Source organism: Bombyx mandarina, chromosome 18 (assembly GCF_030267445.1).
Source record: "Bombyx mandarina strain Sakado chromosome 18, ASM3026744v2".
In the NCBI taxonomy this organism is placed as follows: Eukaryota; Metazoa; Arthropoda; class Insecta; order Lepidoptera; family Bombycidae; genus Bombyx; species Bombyx mandarina.
In genome coordinates, this window is record NC_143224.1 from 2,091,018 (window position 1) to 2,110,015 (window position 18,998).

Sequence of the window (18,998 nt, forward strand, 5' to 3'; positions counted from 1 at the left end):
AGCAAATTTTCATTGCTAATAGGGCCGGGCGAGTTGTATCACCTCTGTTAAGATATATACGGCCAGTGATAGGATACAACGATCTTTAGTAATGTAGACAAATGCGGCTGGGTATTATAAATTGATTGACGAAAGCGTCGAGAGGAATGCCTGATAGATTATCATTTCTATTACTGTACTAAAACAATAGACGAGATTGCATTATTATTCTTGGTACATTTTGCAATAATCATGTGATGTTTACAAGCAACATTGTATTTTAGCTATACTTCTCTAGGTATATAATAATATGTAGAATGGCGATGCGTCCTCGGATGTCGCTGCGGTGACGTCATACATCGTTAGCCATCGGCTTGCGGTATTGCGATGACACAGAATATCCGAAACGGATTTTACTAGGAAATGTGGTGAATAAGCTGTATTCGATGCGGGGGCGTTTTTCGCGGAAAACGAAAACAATGTGACTAGATTTTTGAGAACGCTTTTCATTTGACTTTAGCTTTATCGATTTATGAAGGTCTATAAAGGTCGCCACAATATGTACCTATGTATGGATCTCACGTTTTAAGGGCTGGACAAGCTATGTTCTTTCACTACGACCCTTGGTATTTCCTATCAAGCTACTTATAGTCAGTGTGCTTAGTGCGAGTTTTCTATCTTGTCGACCGCGTAAAAGTTAACTCAAATTTGTATCCAGTTGGAACAGCGTCCCTAGCACCCATTCTTCTTCTTCTTCTTCGTCGCTTTCTTCATTGCTGAAGGTCGTGTCCCTGAAACTTGACCGTTGCCTGTCTCGTGAGCTGTTTCCATCTCGTCCGGTCCTCAGCTGCTCGAATGGCGGTTGCGACTGGCAACCCAGTTAGAGCGGTTACTTGATCACACCAACGGCTAGGTAATCGGCCGCGGGGTCTCTTTCCTTCTACTTTGCCCGTCACAATCACTTTGTCCAAGTTATCTGACTGTCGGCGGGCAATATGACCGAAGTAGCTGAGGATCCTCTGGTAACAGATTGTTGAGAGCCTGACTAGCACCCATAGAGAACCTTATATTCTTAAAACAGTCTACACGGATATTTATCCGAAGGAACGGCTGTGCAAACTTCCCTGTGATCCGTTCGTAGTGTCTATACCTATTTTCCTGTCCCACTTTCGAATTCTAGTTGCTGCCATAAGTACCTAGTGGAGCAACTAAGGCAAATTTTTTTTCTGGATCAACTATAGCAGTTTGGATCCAACATGGATAAATACCACCAACCTGTTTGTCACTGTCGCGAAGCAATCAAGCTTTATATTTCCAAAGGTAGACAGCCTTTGTACAGAAGTATTCAGACTTCTATCAGTATTCATATCACGATGTCTATGGAATTCCGAAACCATTACATATTAGGTGAACCACAGTGTATCTATGACTTAGAGAGCACTCCGCAACTTCTGTTTGAGATGATCCAGTCATTTCTTATTCACCTCATCGCCAGAGGAAAGTTCATTCATACTAAATATAAAAACTGCGTTCATTCACAATGCCTTTCCAGATATTTTTTGTTACCACGTACCTGCCAGCTTTGGATTGACCTTCCATCCCCGGTGTTTCCTGAGCGCTATGACTTGTCGTTTTGCAAGCCAAATTTGCAGGGATTACTTAACGGCAGGCGGCGATTTGGCTGTGTCCTCGTCATTGCTGACGTCCTTGAGCGACGGAAACCATTCACCACCAAGCGAACAGTTTGGTCGTTCGTCTACAGACGCAATTAAAAATGTGTTTGACCTGGACACTAACATAGTAAATTACGTACGTGGAACCTCTGAGAGAAACTAAGAGATATTTGATTTCATTTTACTTTGTATCGCGTATCCTATTCGAAACTGCTCTTCATAAAAAAAATCCATCCACAATTCTCTCTTTCCCATGGGCTATCATTGGCAATTGGTTTGAATATAATCTTTATTTAGGCAGCAACTTGGTCGTGTCTCCGATATTGCCGATGTCCATGAGCTATGGTAATCACTTACTCAGATCTTTGCGTGTGATAAAAAAGTATTGAAACTTAATTAACTCGTTGCCTATAAATATTCAGTTATTAATATTGTGTAATATTAGTTCACGGTGTTACGCTATTGATATAATATATGTGTACATAATATGTTTTACCATAGATACGAAGCAATGATAAAATAATAATTGAGTACCTTAATTGAAATAGTAATGTATGGTAGATTATTTAATAGAAGTTTTTTTTTTCATAATAGAATTATAATATGGAGCTGTCCTACCTTGAAACATAAGATTGAATTCTAATTTGTTTACATCAGGAACGAATGATTTTACGCGTCAGAAATGGGCAGGATCATGGTAATTGCCGGGTCACTTAAAACATTCCCAATAACAATAATTTATTTATTTATTTATAACTTTATATACTAGACAGTATAAAGACGGACTTAGTGCCATAGGCATTCTCTGACAGTCTACCTTAGGGGAGTGCAGAGATGAAGCTTGGTAGGTGTAGTGTGAAGGTGATATTACTTAAACATATGTGTGTATATATATATATATATATAACATACATAATATTCATAGATACGAATACCCGTACTTAAATAAATACATATACATAAATATGTACATATGAAAATATATATAAATAAATATTATCAATTAGATGACTCTGCTAATGATGTAGTGAACTTAATGAAGTTTTCAATCCGAGCAACATCAAAATTGTCGACATCAGTTCCGTCACTGCGGAAGCGAAACCCAAAATGTCGTGTACTAAATTTATTCCTCATTAACATAGTGTTCTTGTGTCTGTATTTAGGCGTGTACTGTATATTATAATATAATATAAGTTTCCATGACCCATCTTGAGAAATGAGAGTTCTTGAATCAATGTAATTCCGTTGAGTAAAAAATTTTGTGTGACAGAGAGAGAAAGAGTGTGATTTATTGTACACAAAAAAAGGTGTAAAACATTAAATACAAAAAAGTACAACTGGCGGTCTTATCGCTAAGAGCGATCTCTTCCATTCAACCATAGGTGAATAAGAATCATTAGGAAACATATTACACGCGGTGTACCGGTCGACTAAAATATAAACATATAATATACACACATAATATATATCATATACATGTACACATCCACATAAATACCACATAAATTAACAAATTTGCTGACATTTTGTTAAATAAAAGTGTATTTTCCAAAGAAATACTAGTAATAGAAGCTTTCTACATAATGAAAAACAGAACTTGTTTATTCTCCTTGAAATTACTTCACGCAGCACCCAGTCACCTTCGTCTTTGCTCATCCGAGTGGATATAAGGTTGTCCACTAGCACATATTAGACGCTTGCAGGTCTAAAATTAGATAAATGGTTAGATGGCGTAGAGCACGGCCTCAAAGTTATCGGTTATGAAAGCCCTGAACAGAGCAGTCTGGAGAGACAGGCTAAGGCCCACCCTGGGCTGTAAGGCCTATGATGATGATGAGGTCTAAATTTAGGAGCAGGCTCAGAGATCCTGATAATCATACTCATCGAACTCGATTTTGATGTGAAATCTAAACTGCCGATGAAACATCAGCCCGCTGAATTTCCCACCGGATTCTCCCAGCGAGTCGCGATTCTGATTCGATAGTTGGTGAATCAATTTGCTTGCCCACTGAATTTCTCGCCGGATCTTTTTTTTATTGCCTTTGTAGGCAGACGAGCATACGGCCCACCTGGTGGTAAGTGGTCACCGTCGCTCTTGGACGTCAGCAATGCCAGGGGCAGAGCCAAGCCGCTGCCTACCATATCTTCTGAGTGGGTTGCGTTTCCGATCCGGTGGTAGATTCTGCAAAGCACTGCTCTTGGTAGGGTCATCATAGGGTCAGGTCAAAGTGTTAGCATCACTCCGGTTTGAGTCCCGTGAGCTCACCTACTAGTTAAGGTTACCCTCCGTGCGGGTGGGGATCCGGCGATTTTCTCCTGTGGAAAAAAAAAAAAAAAAAAATTGCCTTTCAAGGCTATCAGCTTAGGTAGGAAAAAAAACAATTTGCTTTGAGCTTAGTTAGCTTCCGAGACGCTAGCGCCACTGTTAGCGAATTCCACTCCTTGCTTCTAAATCCGTGCTCGGGTACCTGTCCTGGTGAAACTGAAAAGAATTTCAGCCATCAGTAATTATTCCTTCCTTTTTTTTATTACTCTTGTAGGCAGACGAGCATACGTCCCATAATAATGAGTAGGGGCAGTAAAGAGACAGAGCCAAGCCGCTGCCTAGCATTGAATGAAGAAAAGTTAATTTTTATTGATTACTACCGAACCGCTCTGGCTCCGCTCGGGTCTTTATCAAAAATTTCAATGATGTTTGACGTTGTTTTATTTTTAAAATAAAAGAAAACTTATTGCCGCACAACTATAATAGTTAGACTTATGCTGTCGCGACACTTTTCGTAAATAATAATGTGTTCTATAAAGTCGTAGTACATTATTTTATTCTATCATCAATAGTTTTCGCAAGGCACGCGATGTAAAGAATATTTTAGGTCATTTTTTCAACCTTTGGTTACTTTATTGGAGTCTTAGTCCTTACTTCCTTCCTTCCTTTAAAATTAGGGATCCTTATCCCTAATTTTTTTTCCAAAAAGGTTAGGGCATATGTCACTCGGGAATATTGTAGCTTCGAAACAGTGAAAGAATTTTTCAAATCGGCTCAGTAGTTTCGGAGCCTATTCAATACAAACAAACAAATCTTTCCTTTTTATAATATTAGTATAGAAAATCAACTTATTTCAATAAATGTTATAGTATACCGAACCAAGCTGTTAATAAATAACACATGATTTGGAAACGTTATGAAATATTTGTGTTAAATTAATTTACTTTTCCTTTTTCCTCTGTGTGGGTTCTATCTAGGACAACCCGAATTGTGCTTATAAATCTATATCTATACTCTATACTAATATTATAAAGAGGAAAGATTTGTTTGTTTGTTTGTTTCGAATAGGCTCCGAAACTACTGGACCGATTTAAAAAAATCTTTTTCCATTAGAAGCCGACATTGTCCCTGATGAACATAGGCTACTTTTTTTATTTATTTTTTTATTTTTTATTTTTTTTGGTTTCATGTGTGTTTTAATGTTTCCGAAGCGAAGCGAGGGCGGGTCGCTAGTAGCGTATAAATAGATTGTTTAAAATAAATTACAGAAATAAGGCGAAAACATGGATCTATATAAAATTATTTATGTTCGAAAGTACCTACGCATATTGAAACTTTAAGAGCTCGTTTTAATTTTTATTTTTGTTTGCTTCAATACAAGTAGATGAAGTCGACCCAAATGGTAAATTTGTTGCAGTTTATTTTAACTGTTGCGACTGTTGAGTTACTTACTGCTCAGGTGCTGTAGGAAACACTTAAGATTTCTCGAATGAAGATAGAAACATGTATTATGTAAATTGATCACAGACCCCATAGACATCAAACTTGAATCAAATGACCCACATTAAGACATGAGGATTTCAATGGCATCGTATAATGACTGTCTCAACATTCGATATACATTGCGATCGATGTTCCGACCGCATGTCTCAAACTGAGTGACAGTATACTACACATCGTGAGATCATACAAGTACTTTTTTATTAAGAGCATTTCAGATTTGGTTACACCGTAATATATTACGTTCCAAATCTGATCTATAAAAATGTAATTAACCTTAATTTATTAAGCACAAGCAGCCCTCTCCGGCTCCGCTCGGGTCTTTAACAAAAATTTCAACGATATTTGACGTTGTTTTATTTTTTTCAATGAAAGAACACTTATTGCGGCATAACTATAATAGTTAAACATATGCTGTCACACTTTTTGTAAATAATAATGTGTTTTACAAAGTCGTAGTACACTATTTTATTCTATCATCAGTAGTTTTCGCAGGGCACGCGATGTGAAGAATATTTTAGGTAATTTTTTTCACCTTGGGTTACGTTATTAAAGTTTTAGTAAGGATCCCCAATTTTTTTCAAAAAAAATTATAGCCTATGTCACTCGGGAATAGTGTAGCTTCCAAACAGTGAAAGAATTTTCCAAATCGGTTCAGTAGTTTCGAAGCCTATTCAATACAAACAAACAAACAAATCTTTCCTCTTTATAATATTAGTGTATAGTGTAGAAGTATAGATTAACTCATAATATTTTTCTTCTGAAAGCAGATAACCTAGAACAACGCCAAGAGCTCAGCCAAGCTACTTTTAAAGCGTGCAGTCATAAATATCCTAACAGTCCTTGAATATGTGATGGCTTTACTAGTTCTAATCGCTGCTTTGTACGATAAGGCCGCCTATTGTAGTTTTGCGTTACGTTTTTTTCCTGTAGCGTATTATTTCTTGGACAATGAAGCATAGTCAATTTCACATTTTTTTCTTTTATTCCTTAGATTGGTGGACGAGCTCACAGCCTACCTGGTGTTAAGTTGTTACTGGAGCCCATAGACATCTACAACGTAAATGCGCCACCCACCTTGAGATTATTAAGTTCTAAGGTCTCAGTTACAACAGCTGCCCCACCCTTCAAACCGAAACGCATTACTGCTTCACGGCAGATATAGGCAAGGTGGTGGCATTCATGTTCTCGTATGACCTATGCCTTGCTCCGGCTTCCTTTAGTTATCTCTGGGAGGAAATCGTCAGATTGCCATCTGTGAGGTCTGAACTGCACCCAATGCTGAAGGATAGTCAGATCTTTGTTGAGGTAAACACGAAAAGGTTTTACTGATGGTAGGACGTCTTGTGAGTCCGCACGGGTAGTCACCACCACCCCGTCTGTTTCTGCCGTGAAACAGTAATGCGTTTCGGTTTGAATGGTCGGGCAGCCGTTGTAACTATACTGATGCCTTAGAACTTAATATCTCAAGGTGGTGACGCATTAACGTTGTAGATGTCTATGAGCTCCAGTAACCACTTAACATCAGGTGGACTGTGACCTCTTCCACACATCTAAGCAATAAAAAAAATAAAAAAGACAACGTGGTAAATTTACAGAAGTAAGAGTCGGGTAAAATTGACGCGGCGAGATCTCTTTCATCGGAGTGTCTTGTCTAGGGAATTCGCGGTTTGATTGGCAAACTTAACTTTTTTGTATGTGTTCAATGGTGCGAATTTATCTTCATTCACTCGCTCTTCATTCGTTTCGCCTTTGAGTTGACCACTATAATAATTTATAGTGGTCATACTCTACTTTATTAAGAGTATTGAAAATTGTTGTCGTACGCGATGATTGTAACTTCATCACCGCTAGTGCCGACACTAATCCGTTTGAATACGGCTCGCGAATCTGAAATATTAAACTAGATAGAGCATTACTTAAATATGAGGCCGTCAGCGCAAAAGTGGCCTAACCCACAATTTTTCATATCCGTGCTTATATTATATATTGTAATTTATTTAAAACATAATAAATATTTATACAAAACCGTCCTATCACTAGTTTTATGTATAGTTAACAGATGGTTTTGTAAACATTGTTTTTGCCTACGAAGCAGTGTAAAAGTTAATTCAAACCTCATTATGTCCATACTATGGACTATGGTAAGCTTAAGCCACTATTATGCTGTAGCCCACTGAGTTTCCGACCCGATGGTAGATTCTGCGAAGCACTGCTCTTGCTAGGGTCAGTGTTAGTATCACTCCGGTTGGAGCCCCGTGAGCTCACCTACTAGTTAAGGTTACGCTGAAATAGTCCCTCAAGGTTATCAGCTTAGGTAGGAAAAAAAAATTATGCTGAGGATCTCATATATTATTATACTGTTTGATATAAAATCTACATGTACTAAAATGAAGACCACGGCCTGTCATGAGCTCGTAAGTAAATGGATAACGGAAATTCGGAATCGCAAATGCATAATTGTACGTGTCATTCAACCTAAGCTCACACACGGCTTGAGATAGATGGCGTTAGTGAGCGCGTTAGCGACCGGCCAGGCGACGAAGCGTTTCCCGGAAGCGACCGGCCGCCATTTTGATCGGTGGGCTACTCGCGCGCATTGTAAACGACATGATTAATTGAATTAAATGTGATCTTACATTATGAAGAATTCGTTTTCAGGTTTTTATTTAAAAGATGTGTAGTGTCGTGGGACACCGGATAAAAACGAAGTTCCTTATTACAAAAAAAAAAAAAATTAAATTCTATTTGAGGTATAAAGAAAATAAAACTGGAAGTTTCGCAACAACCCACGGTCATTCGGTAACGTGCGAACTTATTGTGGTACACTTCATTCACGGTTGTTTGCATAAGAGTTAGTGTATGGCGCAAACGAACGCTCTGAGATAGTGGTCAATGAATGATACAAAATGTTATTTTTTGTACGTTATTACAAAGTTAAGTCGTACACTATGTGCATTACTAATAAAAATCTTACGTTACGGACGTTTTTTCCCGGTTAGGGTACCCCTCCGCATCGTCCCATAAGGAACTTCGTTCCAAACAAATCATGACCCATAATTAAAACCAATACTTTTAATTTTATCATTCACTAGCAGCCCGCTTCGGCTCCGCTCTTTTAAAATAAGAGAACACTTATGGCGGCATAATATAATATGTAGTTAGACATATTATGCTGTCGCGACACTTTTGGAAATAGTAATGTGTTCTACAAAGTCGTTGTACATTATTTTATTCTAACGCGATGTAAACAATATTTTAGGTATTTTTTTTACACCTTGGGTTACGTTATTGAAATTTTAGTAAGGATCCCTAATTTTTTCAAAAAATATTATAGCCTATGTCACTCGGGAATAGTGTAGCTTTCCAAACATTGAAAGAATTTTTCAAATCAATTCAGTAGTTTCGGAGCCTGTTCTATACAAACAAACAAACAAACAAACAAATCTTTCCTCTTTATAATATTTTATCATTCATTAATTTTATGATCTAAAAATTACAGTTTGATCTTGTCATTATTATTATTGGGATTTGTTGTCGTTTATTATTATCAAGCAAACTAAAATGTTAAAAATGTATAATAATAATTTTAAATGAAAGCAGGAAATAGGAGAATGAAGTTGCAAAAGTAGTTAAATCATGATTGCATCTCGTTAAAACTTATACGAAAAATTAACTCATGCTTTATAAACTTCAATGTGGTATCTATATATTAATACGTGAAGCAAAAACTTTGTATCCCTTTTTACGAAATTTGCGCGGACGGAGGAGTATGAAATTTTCCACACTTATAGAGAATATAGAGAAGAAGTGCACAATGCTAATATTTTTTTTAAATAATGCATAAAAGATACATTATATCAATAAAGAAAACATTACACACACTACATACCATGTATTTGACGCACACACGTATGCATAGTATTTATTGTCAATCTTTTGTTCTTGACGTCTGTTGTCAAATTGAGATTAAATATTATTTTTCTTTGTTAATATTTTTTTATAGTGTAGTCTTGGCGAAATTTGTGATTATAGAAGTATAAAATACAAACATAATAGTGTACAAACTTACAATTCCAATTAATTACAGTCGAATTTTGACTACTGCGGGACCACTAGTCTAAAATTAAAAGAGAAATCGAACGTAAAGACGTTTCAGGTAGTCGAGGGCACGTTATCTGCAAAAAAAACGGGGTGATGATCACCCTTAGGGACGAACTCAGGTAACAAATACAACACAATGGTACCGAAAATACTTTTTAATAACTTATGAATTTTGCGACTAACACCAACGAAGATATTTGATTACTGCAACATACTAACGGTTTTATTTTACAGAAAATTTTCGTTTATGACAACGTGAAAACCATTGACATTTTGTTTTGATTATGATCATCTTGATAGTTTAATGAAATACACAATACATACATATTTAGTAAAAAAATGGAACATCCTACTCTATTATGAGGAGGACGGGCTGAGGACCCGTAGAGCTAGGAACTGTCCAACAGCCAGGGCAATTACGCTGTTAAACGAATTTCTGTCCGAAATCCAGGACGTATTTGCCGATAGTTGGGGAATACTTTATTCCAAAATAATTTTATTTTTAGCATAATATTATAATAATAGTACTAAGAATAGTACTTAATAATTTCAATAATGTTTTTTGTGTTAACGAGTCAGGCGTTTTGGTGAAAACTGTAAGCCTGACTTTGTTTTTCAAAAAAAACCAAAAAATTTATACACCTAGGTATATTATCGACCTATACTATAAACGCGAAAGTTTGTAAGAATGTACTGAATGGACTTTGATGAAACTTTACAATAATATAACTGCCACATCAAAGTAACACATAGGCTCGTTATAGAAATATAGTGTGAATTACTCAAAATATGACGATAAGTGTCAAGTAAGAAGGCATAAAATCTGCCATCTGCGAGCTATTTCGGCGTGCGCCGCAAAAGCCGTTTCAGTTACTCTTATGTATATAATATAAAATGGAAATTTTTATCTTAAATAGTCCTACAAAACAGCCCGTGTCGGCATATATCTATCTTTTATTTGTAAGTCATTATCGCCAAAATAGTACCTAAACCATGAATATAAGAAGAGGTAAGACTAGATTTTTTGTTTGTTACTTTCTTTTTTATTGTGTCTTTTACAGATTTGTATAAAAGAAAATTCAACAAGATCGATAATAAATTACAGTTTCCTGGCGGAGGGCGTTTCTCTAGTATTTAATCATAGGTATATTGGTTAATATTTATAGTTTCAGCACAATCACATCAAAGATAACAGCATACATAGTGAAAAAAAACGAATATTAAAACTGATAGTGAACTTAGTGGCGGTGGCTTAGAGCTAATGATGAGTTTATCGTGAGCTCACACGAGAAGATACCACTATACTGCCGTGATCCAGTCACTTAGTCGAATTTCAAGAGTGGGACAACTGTCGTACAAGATAATTGAGACTTCAACTAAGGCAACGGACGGTGATTATCACGTGATTATAGTTATTAGTCCAATCAACAATATAAACTGGGCTTTGATTTCAACTAACCATATAAAATAATTCAGATAAGAAACTTCGTCTTCCTGCCCACTATGTAGGATCGACGCAGCTTGTCCTATTTTCCATTCAGGACCATCATACGTAATGTCTGCACTCATACCCTTCTGTGGCATATCCTCTTTCACACAGTCCCTCCCAAGTCTTTTTAGGACACCCCCACCTCAGATTACCGTCTACCTTCATATTTAGAGATATAGATAAGGAATTCAGATAAGGAACATGTGTGATAACCATACGACAATTGTTGTAAGACTAGACGTGCCCCGCGTTGTCACTCGCGCTAAATTTGTAATTCACAATGAATGAGACACGTTGCATAGTCCCGGATTATAAGCGTCGATTTATATAGATCCGTTACTGTCGTATTTATTATAGCAGAAATATCTCGCGTTACCGAACGAGCTCACGGCCCAGCCGATCTTAAATGCTTACCGGAGTCCGTGGACATCACAACGTGATTGCCACAATCTACCTTGATAATTGAGGTTTATTTCTCAATTGTATATTATCATATTATAATACGCAAATATAGTTTTTGCATGTTTGATTTTTATTACACTATATTGTTCCTTCATTGTGGATATTATTCATGATGATATTCATGATGAAGCAAGTATATTACATTACTTTAGAAAAAAAAATGCAGCTGCTTGCGAGATTAGAATATCGGCACAGGCGCATCGCTCGATACGACAGCACAGGGTGTCTTATCTTTTAGGCCATTACAACTTTCAAGCGTTCATACGACTTAATTACTGCCCTGATTGAGTAACCAACATCGAGACATACAAACTCAAACATATTTATATATAATAACAATAAAATAAATAATGAATAACTGCGAACAAATCACACACGGCCATCCGGCCCCTATTTAGGAATCCCTGTGTTATTATTTAATCTATTCTCAATTTGACCACAGACTATATGTAATAAGAAAAGCTTGACAATAAACAAATAGCATGCGTGCGTGTGTGTATCAAATACATGGCAGCGTGTCTAATGTTTTTTTTAATTGATTTAATTGTTCTATTTTTGCATAATTAAAAAAAATATTAACATTCTGCATTCCTTCTCTATATTCTATACGAGTTTAAGTGTGGGAAATTTCATACTCCTCCGGCCGTGCAATTTTCGTAAAAAGGGGTACAAAGTTTTTGCTTCACGTATTCATCATGTCACAGGATTAAACCTTACCTATTTAAATTGCTATTAAAACAATGAATTAATTATGTTTTTTTGTTAGAACGAAGCCAGTGGCGTAAAAAAAGAAGGCAGTAAAGACATAAAAACTAAGTACTTCGACAATTACGATTTTGGCCACTTCGTAAAATTAATTCAAATCGTTCCATTATAATATGAGTCACGTTGAAACCTCGTCGGTATAAACGAAGCTCGGTTTAGCTTTTACGAATCTCTTTACATCGGACGACATGAGAACCGGTTTTTTGTTTTTGTTTGCTTTAAACGAAAATCGCTCACGTACAATGCTTTCGCGTGAAAGGTACATACAGAGCACGGGGAACGCTTTGTTCTAGAACAAACTCGTATGCGATCAGTCCTGTAGTTTGTGTTTTGTTTTCATGCCTCGCTGAGCCCGGGGGAAGGTCGAGATCGAAGAACCTGGATTAATCCAACCTAAACCAAACGCTAAATTTCATGATATTTCGGATTTTTACTTTTGATGTTGATCTATAAAAATTCAAATTATCAGCTACCACGTTTTTAGTTACCTACCACGTATAATGTAAAGTAAAAAAAAAGTTAAAATGGAGTTTATAAATTAATTATATATAAATACCGTTTAAAATTGTTGTATTTTTTTTCATTGCCTAACCGCGTGAACGGTCTCATTTTCTGGCTGGTGTTAAGTGGTTGCCGGTGCCCATGGACAACAACAATGTTAATGTCACCCCCACCTTGAGTAAGCGGTTCTAAGTCTCAGTTATATAAGATATCGGTAATACCGATCAAAAAGTGGTGGTTCCTACCCGTGCTTGCTCATAAGATGCTCTACCCACAGTAAATAATAGTAATTAGTAATTTTTAGAAACATACAAGTAGAACTAGAAAGTGAATAATTATTATTACAAGTAGCATTACACTAACCCAATTTCTATGACATGACTTGAATGTATATTTGTGCTGTTTTTCCCCCTACGTATTCGCTGGAAGCGTAAGGGCCTATATTCCAGCTACGCCTGGACAGGTAGGTGGGCTCACGGGCTCAACCTGTGAGAACTTGCTAATAACACCAGCCCTAGCAAGAGCAGTGCTTCGCAGAATCTACCATCGGATCGGAATCTCAGTGGGCTGGAAATAGGCAAGTTGATGGTGGTATCTACCCGTGTAGACTCACAATGCAAACTTCAACCACAGTTTATATATCGAGGGGTGAAACGCTTTTTGGTTTAAGCGACATTTCACTTAATACAGTAAAAGCTCTTTCTTTATTCGCGAGCTATGTATACGTTCCGTAAATATGCCGCCAATACAGAAACAGTGAATATGGAAAAGCGCGTTCACTATGTACCAATGTATCTATTAAATCCGCGAATAAAGAAACATTTAGCCGCGAATATAGGAATTGAGTTACAATTTTTTGATCCGCGTATAGTGAAAACGCAAATGAAGGTAGCGCAAATAAGGAGCTTTTACTGTACGCGACATTTATCTTTGTAATTAAAGGTCCGTTTTTAGCAGCAGCAGTTTTTATTTGTACCTCAATTAAGTTTACTTCATTTAAATAGCTGAAGAGTTTTTTTGTTATGAAAATTTTCAAATTTTAAACTTTAAATGTCTCTTCTGTAAAATTGTAACAATGTCGCTTAAGCCTTTCACTCCTCGATATAATAAAGTATGGAAGAAAACTTGGGTGTATTAAAGGTATCTTATATACTTTATGAAGCCATTTTTGTGGTAACTTTGAATCATATAGTTATTTATTTTCATTAACTATTTTAATTTTATCTTCGGTTTATTATCTTTTAAGCTTAAACCGACAATCATTCAGTGCATCCGTCAAGTAATTGTCTAGATCATAAAAACTATAAAGAATTCGTTACATGGGAAAATTGATATTCATAAAATTAACGCGAGAATAAATCCGTAAAAGTGTTACTACAGGTCATAGCAGATGGGTTTTTAATGGGACACAGAGCATAGTCGTTCTATTGTGTACGGAATGCAAAGTGATACTGGCTACTTGCCACTAATGCTGCTTATACGTTTAATTTTGTTGCCAAGAAAATATGTACAATCTTTCGTCTGTATATGCCTGCCAATATACGAGCGAGTGAGCTAGCATACTTTATGGCGCACCAAAACACAATTTACATTGAAAAATATAATAATATAATAATAGGCAGGTATAATTAAGCAGAAAGTGACGTCTTCCAGAATGCTGTTTTTAGTCTAGAGAAATTCTGAAAAAGATACAACAACATTATTCAGAATGATCTATTAAAAAGTAGAAAAACTGTTCCATGTATTATTAAATAATGAATAAAAATAAATTTGTACAATAAATGTACATACTGTATCTACATACAGTATATGAAGTCGTCGTGGCCTGAAGGATAACACGTCCGGTGCATTCGTATTGAAGCGATGCAACGGTGTTCGAATCCCGCAGGCGGGTACCAATTTTTCTAATGAAATACGTACTCAACAAATGTTCACGATTGACTTCCACGGTGAAGGAATAACATCGTGTAATAAAAATCAGACCCGCAAAATTATCACTGGTGGTAGGGCCTCTTGTGAGTCCGCGGGGATAGGTACCACCGCCCTGCTTATTTCTGCCTTGAAGCAGTAATGCGTTTCGGTTTGAAGGGTGGGGCAGCCGTTGTAACTATACTGAGACCTTAGAACTTGTATTTTTTTTAATTTTTTTTTATTGCTTAGATGCGTGGACGAGGTCAAGGTGGGTAGCGCATTTACGTTGTAGATGTGTATGGGCTTCAGTAACCACTTAACACCAGGTGGGCTGTGAGCTCGTCCACCCATGTAAGCAAAAAAAAAGGGATGGTGTTCGGTCTACACTTAGCTGGTCCAACGTTATAACTCTCCTTCGTCATGGGTGCTAGAAAACAGTATATAATAATAATAATAACTGGGAACAAATCACGCACAGATACTCCCAATTTAGGATTTCCCGTGTTGTGGGTGTCGAAGACTGACAAACATACATATATTATATATGTTTAAATATAAAGATAATAAACACTCAAACAAAGAGCAAACAAACCCGTTTATCACCGATGTGGAAATCGAATCCACGACCTCTGGCGCAACAGTCGATCATAAACACCGAGTCTCAGTCATATAAATAGCCATAAAAAATAGCATATAAAGAGAAAAAAATAGCAAAGATCTAGTATGTCAAATATAATTGGGACGGCGGGATGGATGTAATGTGCTCTGCGTCAACCCGCCGTCTCAATAGCCCCAACTGAGCCCCGGCCCGGTCTGAGGTAGGGTGCCAGTTGTGAGCGGCAGTTTTAGTGAGGTTCAACTCCCACATACCCCATCTGCCGCGCGGGTGGGGATCCGGCGATTTTCTCCTGCGGAAAAGAATATTTCAAATATATTAACATCATACTCCAACTGGAGTTCTAGCCGCGAATCTACAGTACAAATTTGAATAAATAACCACGAAACCCCTCACACGAGATCTACATGCTAATGTTTTAACTTGTGACAACTGAAACCATTGTAGCAACAAGAAAATAAAGCATAGTAGTATTTTTATTATCCTTATAGGCTAACGAGCAGCATCAGTCTGTGTGAATGTGGCAGGTTTTGTAGCTTGCGGCGTGAAGAATAGACAAACTGACAATAAAACATATCGTGCAATAATATTAATTTATTAATTTAATGAATGACCCCTCGAGTCTTTCTATATAATCCACTAAAAGACGCATCTATGCACTGAACTTAGAAAATGAAGTTTCTTTTTTTATTGCTTAGATGGGTGGACGAGCTCACAGCCCACTTGGTGTTAAGTGGTTACTGGAGCCCGTAGACATCTACAACGTAAATGCGCCACCCACCTTGAGATATAAGTTCTAAGATCTCAGTATAGTTACAACGGCTGCCCCACCCTTCAAACCGAAACGCATTACTGCTTCACGGCAGAAATAGGGAGGGCGGTGGTACCTACCCGCGCGGACTCACAAGAGGTCCTACCACCAGTGAGCTGATGTAAAATTGGTGCTTTTTAACCATTCAACTAATATTTTTCTCGTTTGTCAACAGAGTGAAAAGTGGCTGGCGTACGAGAATCTAAAAGAAGATATACTGGAGAAGATTAGGAAGTTGGAAGAAGAAAGGCATACCGTAGACCTCTGGTCTAGCGCCCCAGAGTGGGGAAAGAGAAGACGCAAAAGACAAGTCACCGTATCTCCCCCCTACGTCGTGTATATGCTACCCGACGCCGATATAATGGAAGATTGGAGATTGGTCAGGAAACTTCTAGAAAGGGCTGAGTAATGTTATCGAAATTCTTCGTCATCTAAATTTAAAATTTCATTGATCGGCAAACCTGTCTTGATGTCAAATCATGTGTATATAGAAATTTCCAAAATTTATTTTCAGTTTTCGTCCAAAACCACACGTACTTCATTAAAAGACATATTTTCTACGATTCATTCGTTTTTGTTCTGTTGATTTTGTCAATCCAACGTTACCGTAATAAAAAGGTGTTTGAATATCTTTCTTTTAAAAATGTTTTTGATTCATGTAAACTTAATGACATACAGTCGATTCGACAATAATCGAAGAATAATGAATATTTTTTTTTTAAAATAACCTTAAGTTGGTGAAGATCCTTCTTGCATTTTTTTATAATATTATTGCATATTCTGACATTGGTTCCCCTTTCCCTCTACTAGTGGGAGGGCACATTCTTTAAGGATTTTCCCGCTACAAAAAGGCTTAGATTTTTTTTTACTTGCCAGCACCTTTATTGGTGTAGGAGAGACCCGAAAACGGTCATTCTTAACACGACGCGATTCTAGAAATGGTTGACTCTGCAACCATAACTACTGGTGGCTTGTGTCCTGAATACGGCCGCCGGTTACGACCTGTCTCTGTAATGTTCTCTGGAATTATATTTTAATCGTAGTATAAGGATATTAAGGAATGGAATTGTAAATAAATAATAGAATGGAACTTCTGTGTTTATAGTGTTTTCTAATTTGTTGTGACAATTTGACAGTAAAATTTTTGATTTTAAATTTTTGATTTGATTTGATTTCATTTGTACCTCGTTTTTTGTTTTAAACTGAATTAATCCGTAAGAAAATTGAAGTCTGACATTTGCTACTCGCCAATAAAGAATATGTTCAGAAGGGTTAACCGTCCACATCAAAGGCAGTATCGTTTTTATAAATCTTATTCTCATCACAAGCAGCCTTATTGTCATGTTTTTCTTGTTAATTAGTGTCGGGTTCAGACTATCCTATTATACCGGCACATCCTATTCACTCCGGGCAAAGTAATATTCGACCGTTATCCCTTACGACATAAGGTTCATAATCTAATTAAATTGTGAAATGAAAGGAAGATGAAAAGGTTGTGTGTAAAATATTGCACACAATTTTAATATTGAAGTTTTGCAAATTTTTGAGAATTTTAAAATATTTACAATGAAAAGATAAGCGAATGTTAGTGTACGTATGATTCAGATAATTTTTTTTATAATAAATCCTTGTAATACAATTTCGTTTTCTTTTTTTCATTGGGCTCAATATGCTTTAATTAAGGCAACTAACTGAAAAGATACAAAGTAGTACTACTGATCTAACATGATACCAGTGTGAGGCAAACGTAAGGGCGCTGTTCTCCTTACAAATTTGAGTTAACTTTTACGCGAATGAGAAGCTAAAAACTGGCACTAAACACACAGTATAAGTTGTTCTGCTCAACTTGCAACCTAACCCATGCATCAGCTCGCCGAGTTTCTGGCCGGATCTTCTCAGCAGGTCGCGATTCCGATCCGGTAGTAGATTCATTCGCGAAGCAACTGCTCTTGAGTTGTTAGGTCTCCTTTGGAGGCGCTCGGGTAGCTGTTAGCAAATCCCACCCCTCCTAGCTGAGCCTTTGCTCGCCCACCTGTCCTCGTGAAAGTGGAAAGGCCTCCGGGCCACCAGTTATCCTTCAATCATAAAAAAGGCCTTTATGCCAACCGAGCCTACTACTGGAGAATGGGCAGCAGTACTCATCTTAGAATACACCTCTTCTACCCTTGTAGCCGAAACGATACTAACAAACTAGGCGATATAAATATTCAGGATAGTGGTACTTGAGCCTATACAGAATACCCTACTTAGTAATGTTACGCACTGGAGTTCGGGATAAATAAAACTTCCACTGAAGTACAAATTAAAGCTCTATTTAACACACAGAAAGAACACTTACAGAACACTTTACAATTCGTAATTCACTTCTTCCGCTTCGCTTCAGGTGATCCGTTCGCTGTTTCGCTTCTAGTAGATCTGATTACTAATCGCCTTCGTGTCATCTCTGCAACGCTTTTATAGTCGATACGACATCTCTACAATTATCGAGAACATTCCTGAAAGGTCGAGTAGTTTCGATGTGTGTTACCGCTGTTTGATAATAGATGGCGTTCTCTCGCGGCTTTTCGAACGTTCTCGATTTTACTAGTTCTTTTGATATTCATTTCTTCATTGCTATTCGACGATAGATTGCGTTACTCTTCCAGGGTAACAGTAACATATAATATGTTTAAAATTATAATGATTTTTTTATTATTATTTTTTTCATAAATCTGAAGGTATATTATTAATAAGTCGAGGGATAACATAACAAATAGTTCGCTACCTTACATACCATTAGCGTCATGCTTTAAAAGCTAATAAAGATTTATTTTGTTTGCATTACATCGCGTGCAACGAAAAAAAACAGCAATGTAATTTAAAAATTTCATGGTCTTGATTTATTAATACCGGGTTAATCAGCAGTGCGTCTGAGTTGCTGG

At 36.9% G+C, this 18,998-nt stretch overlaps 1 protein-coding gene across 1 annotated transcript in view; it reads left to right on the forward strand.

Annotated features, from left to right (window-relative positions):
- Positions 1-17,716, forward strand: part of Brms1 (breast cancer metastasis-suppressor 1-like protein) — a 136,139-nt gene extending 118,423 nt beyond the window's left edge. Inside the window, exon 4 of the mRNA XM_028181426.2 lies at positions 16,253-17,716. Coding sequence (XP_028037227.1) covers positions 16,253-16,486 — 234 coding nt within the window. The 3' untranslated portion in view covers positions 16,487-17,716. The remainder of the gene's footprint in view (positions 1-16,252) is intronic.
- Positions 17,717-18,998: the final 1,282 nt, after the last annotated feature.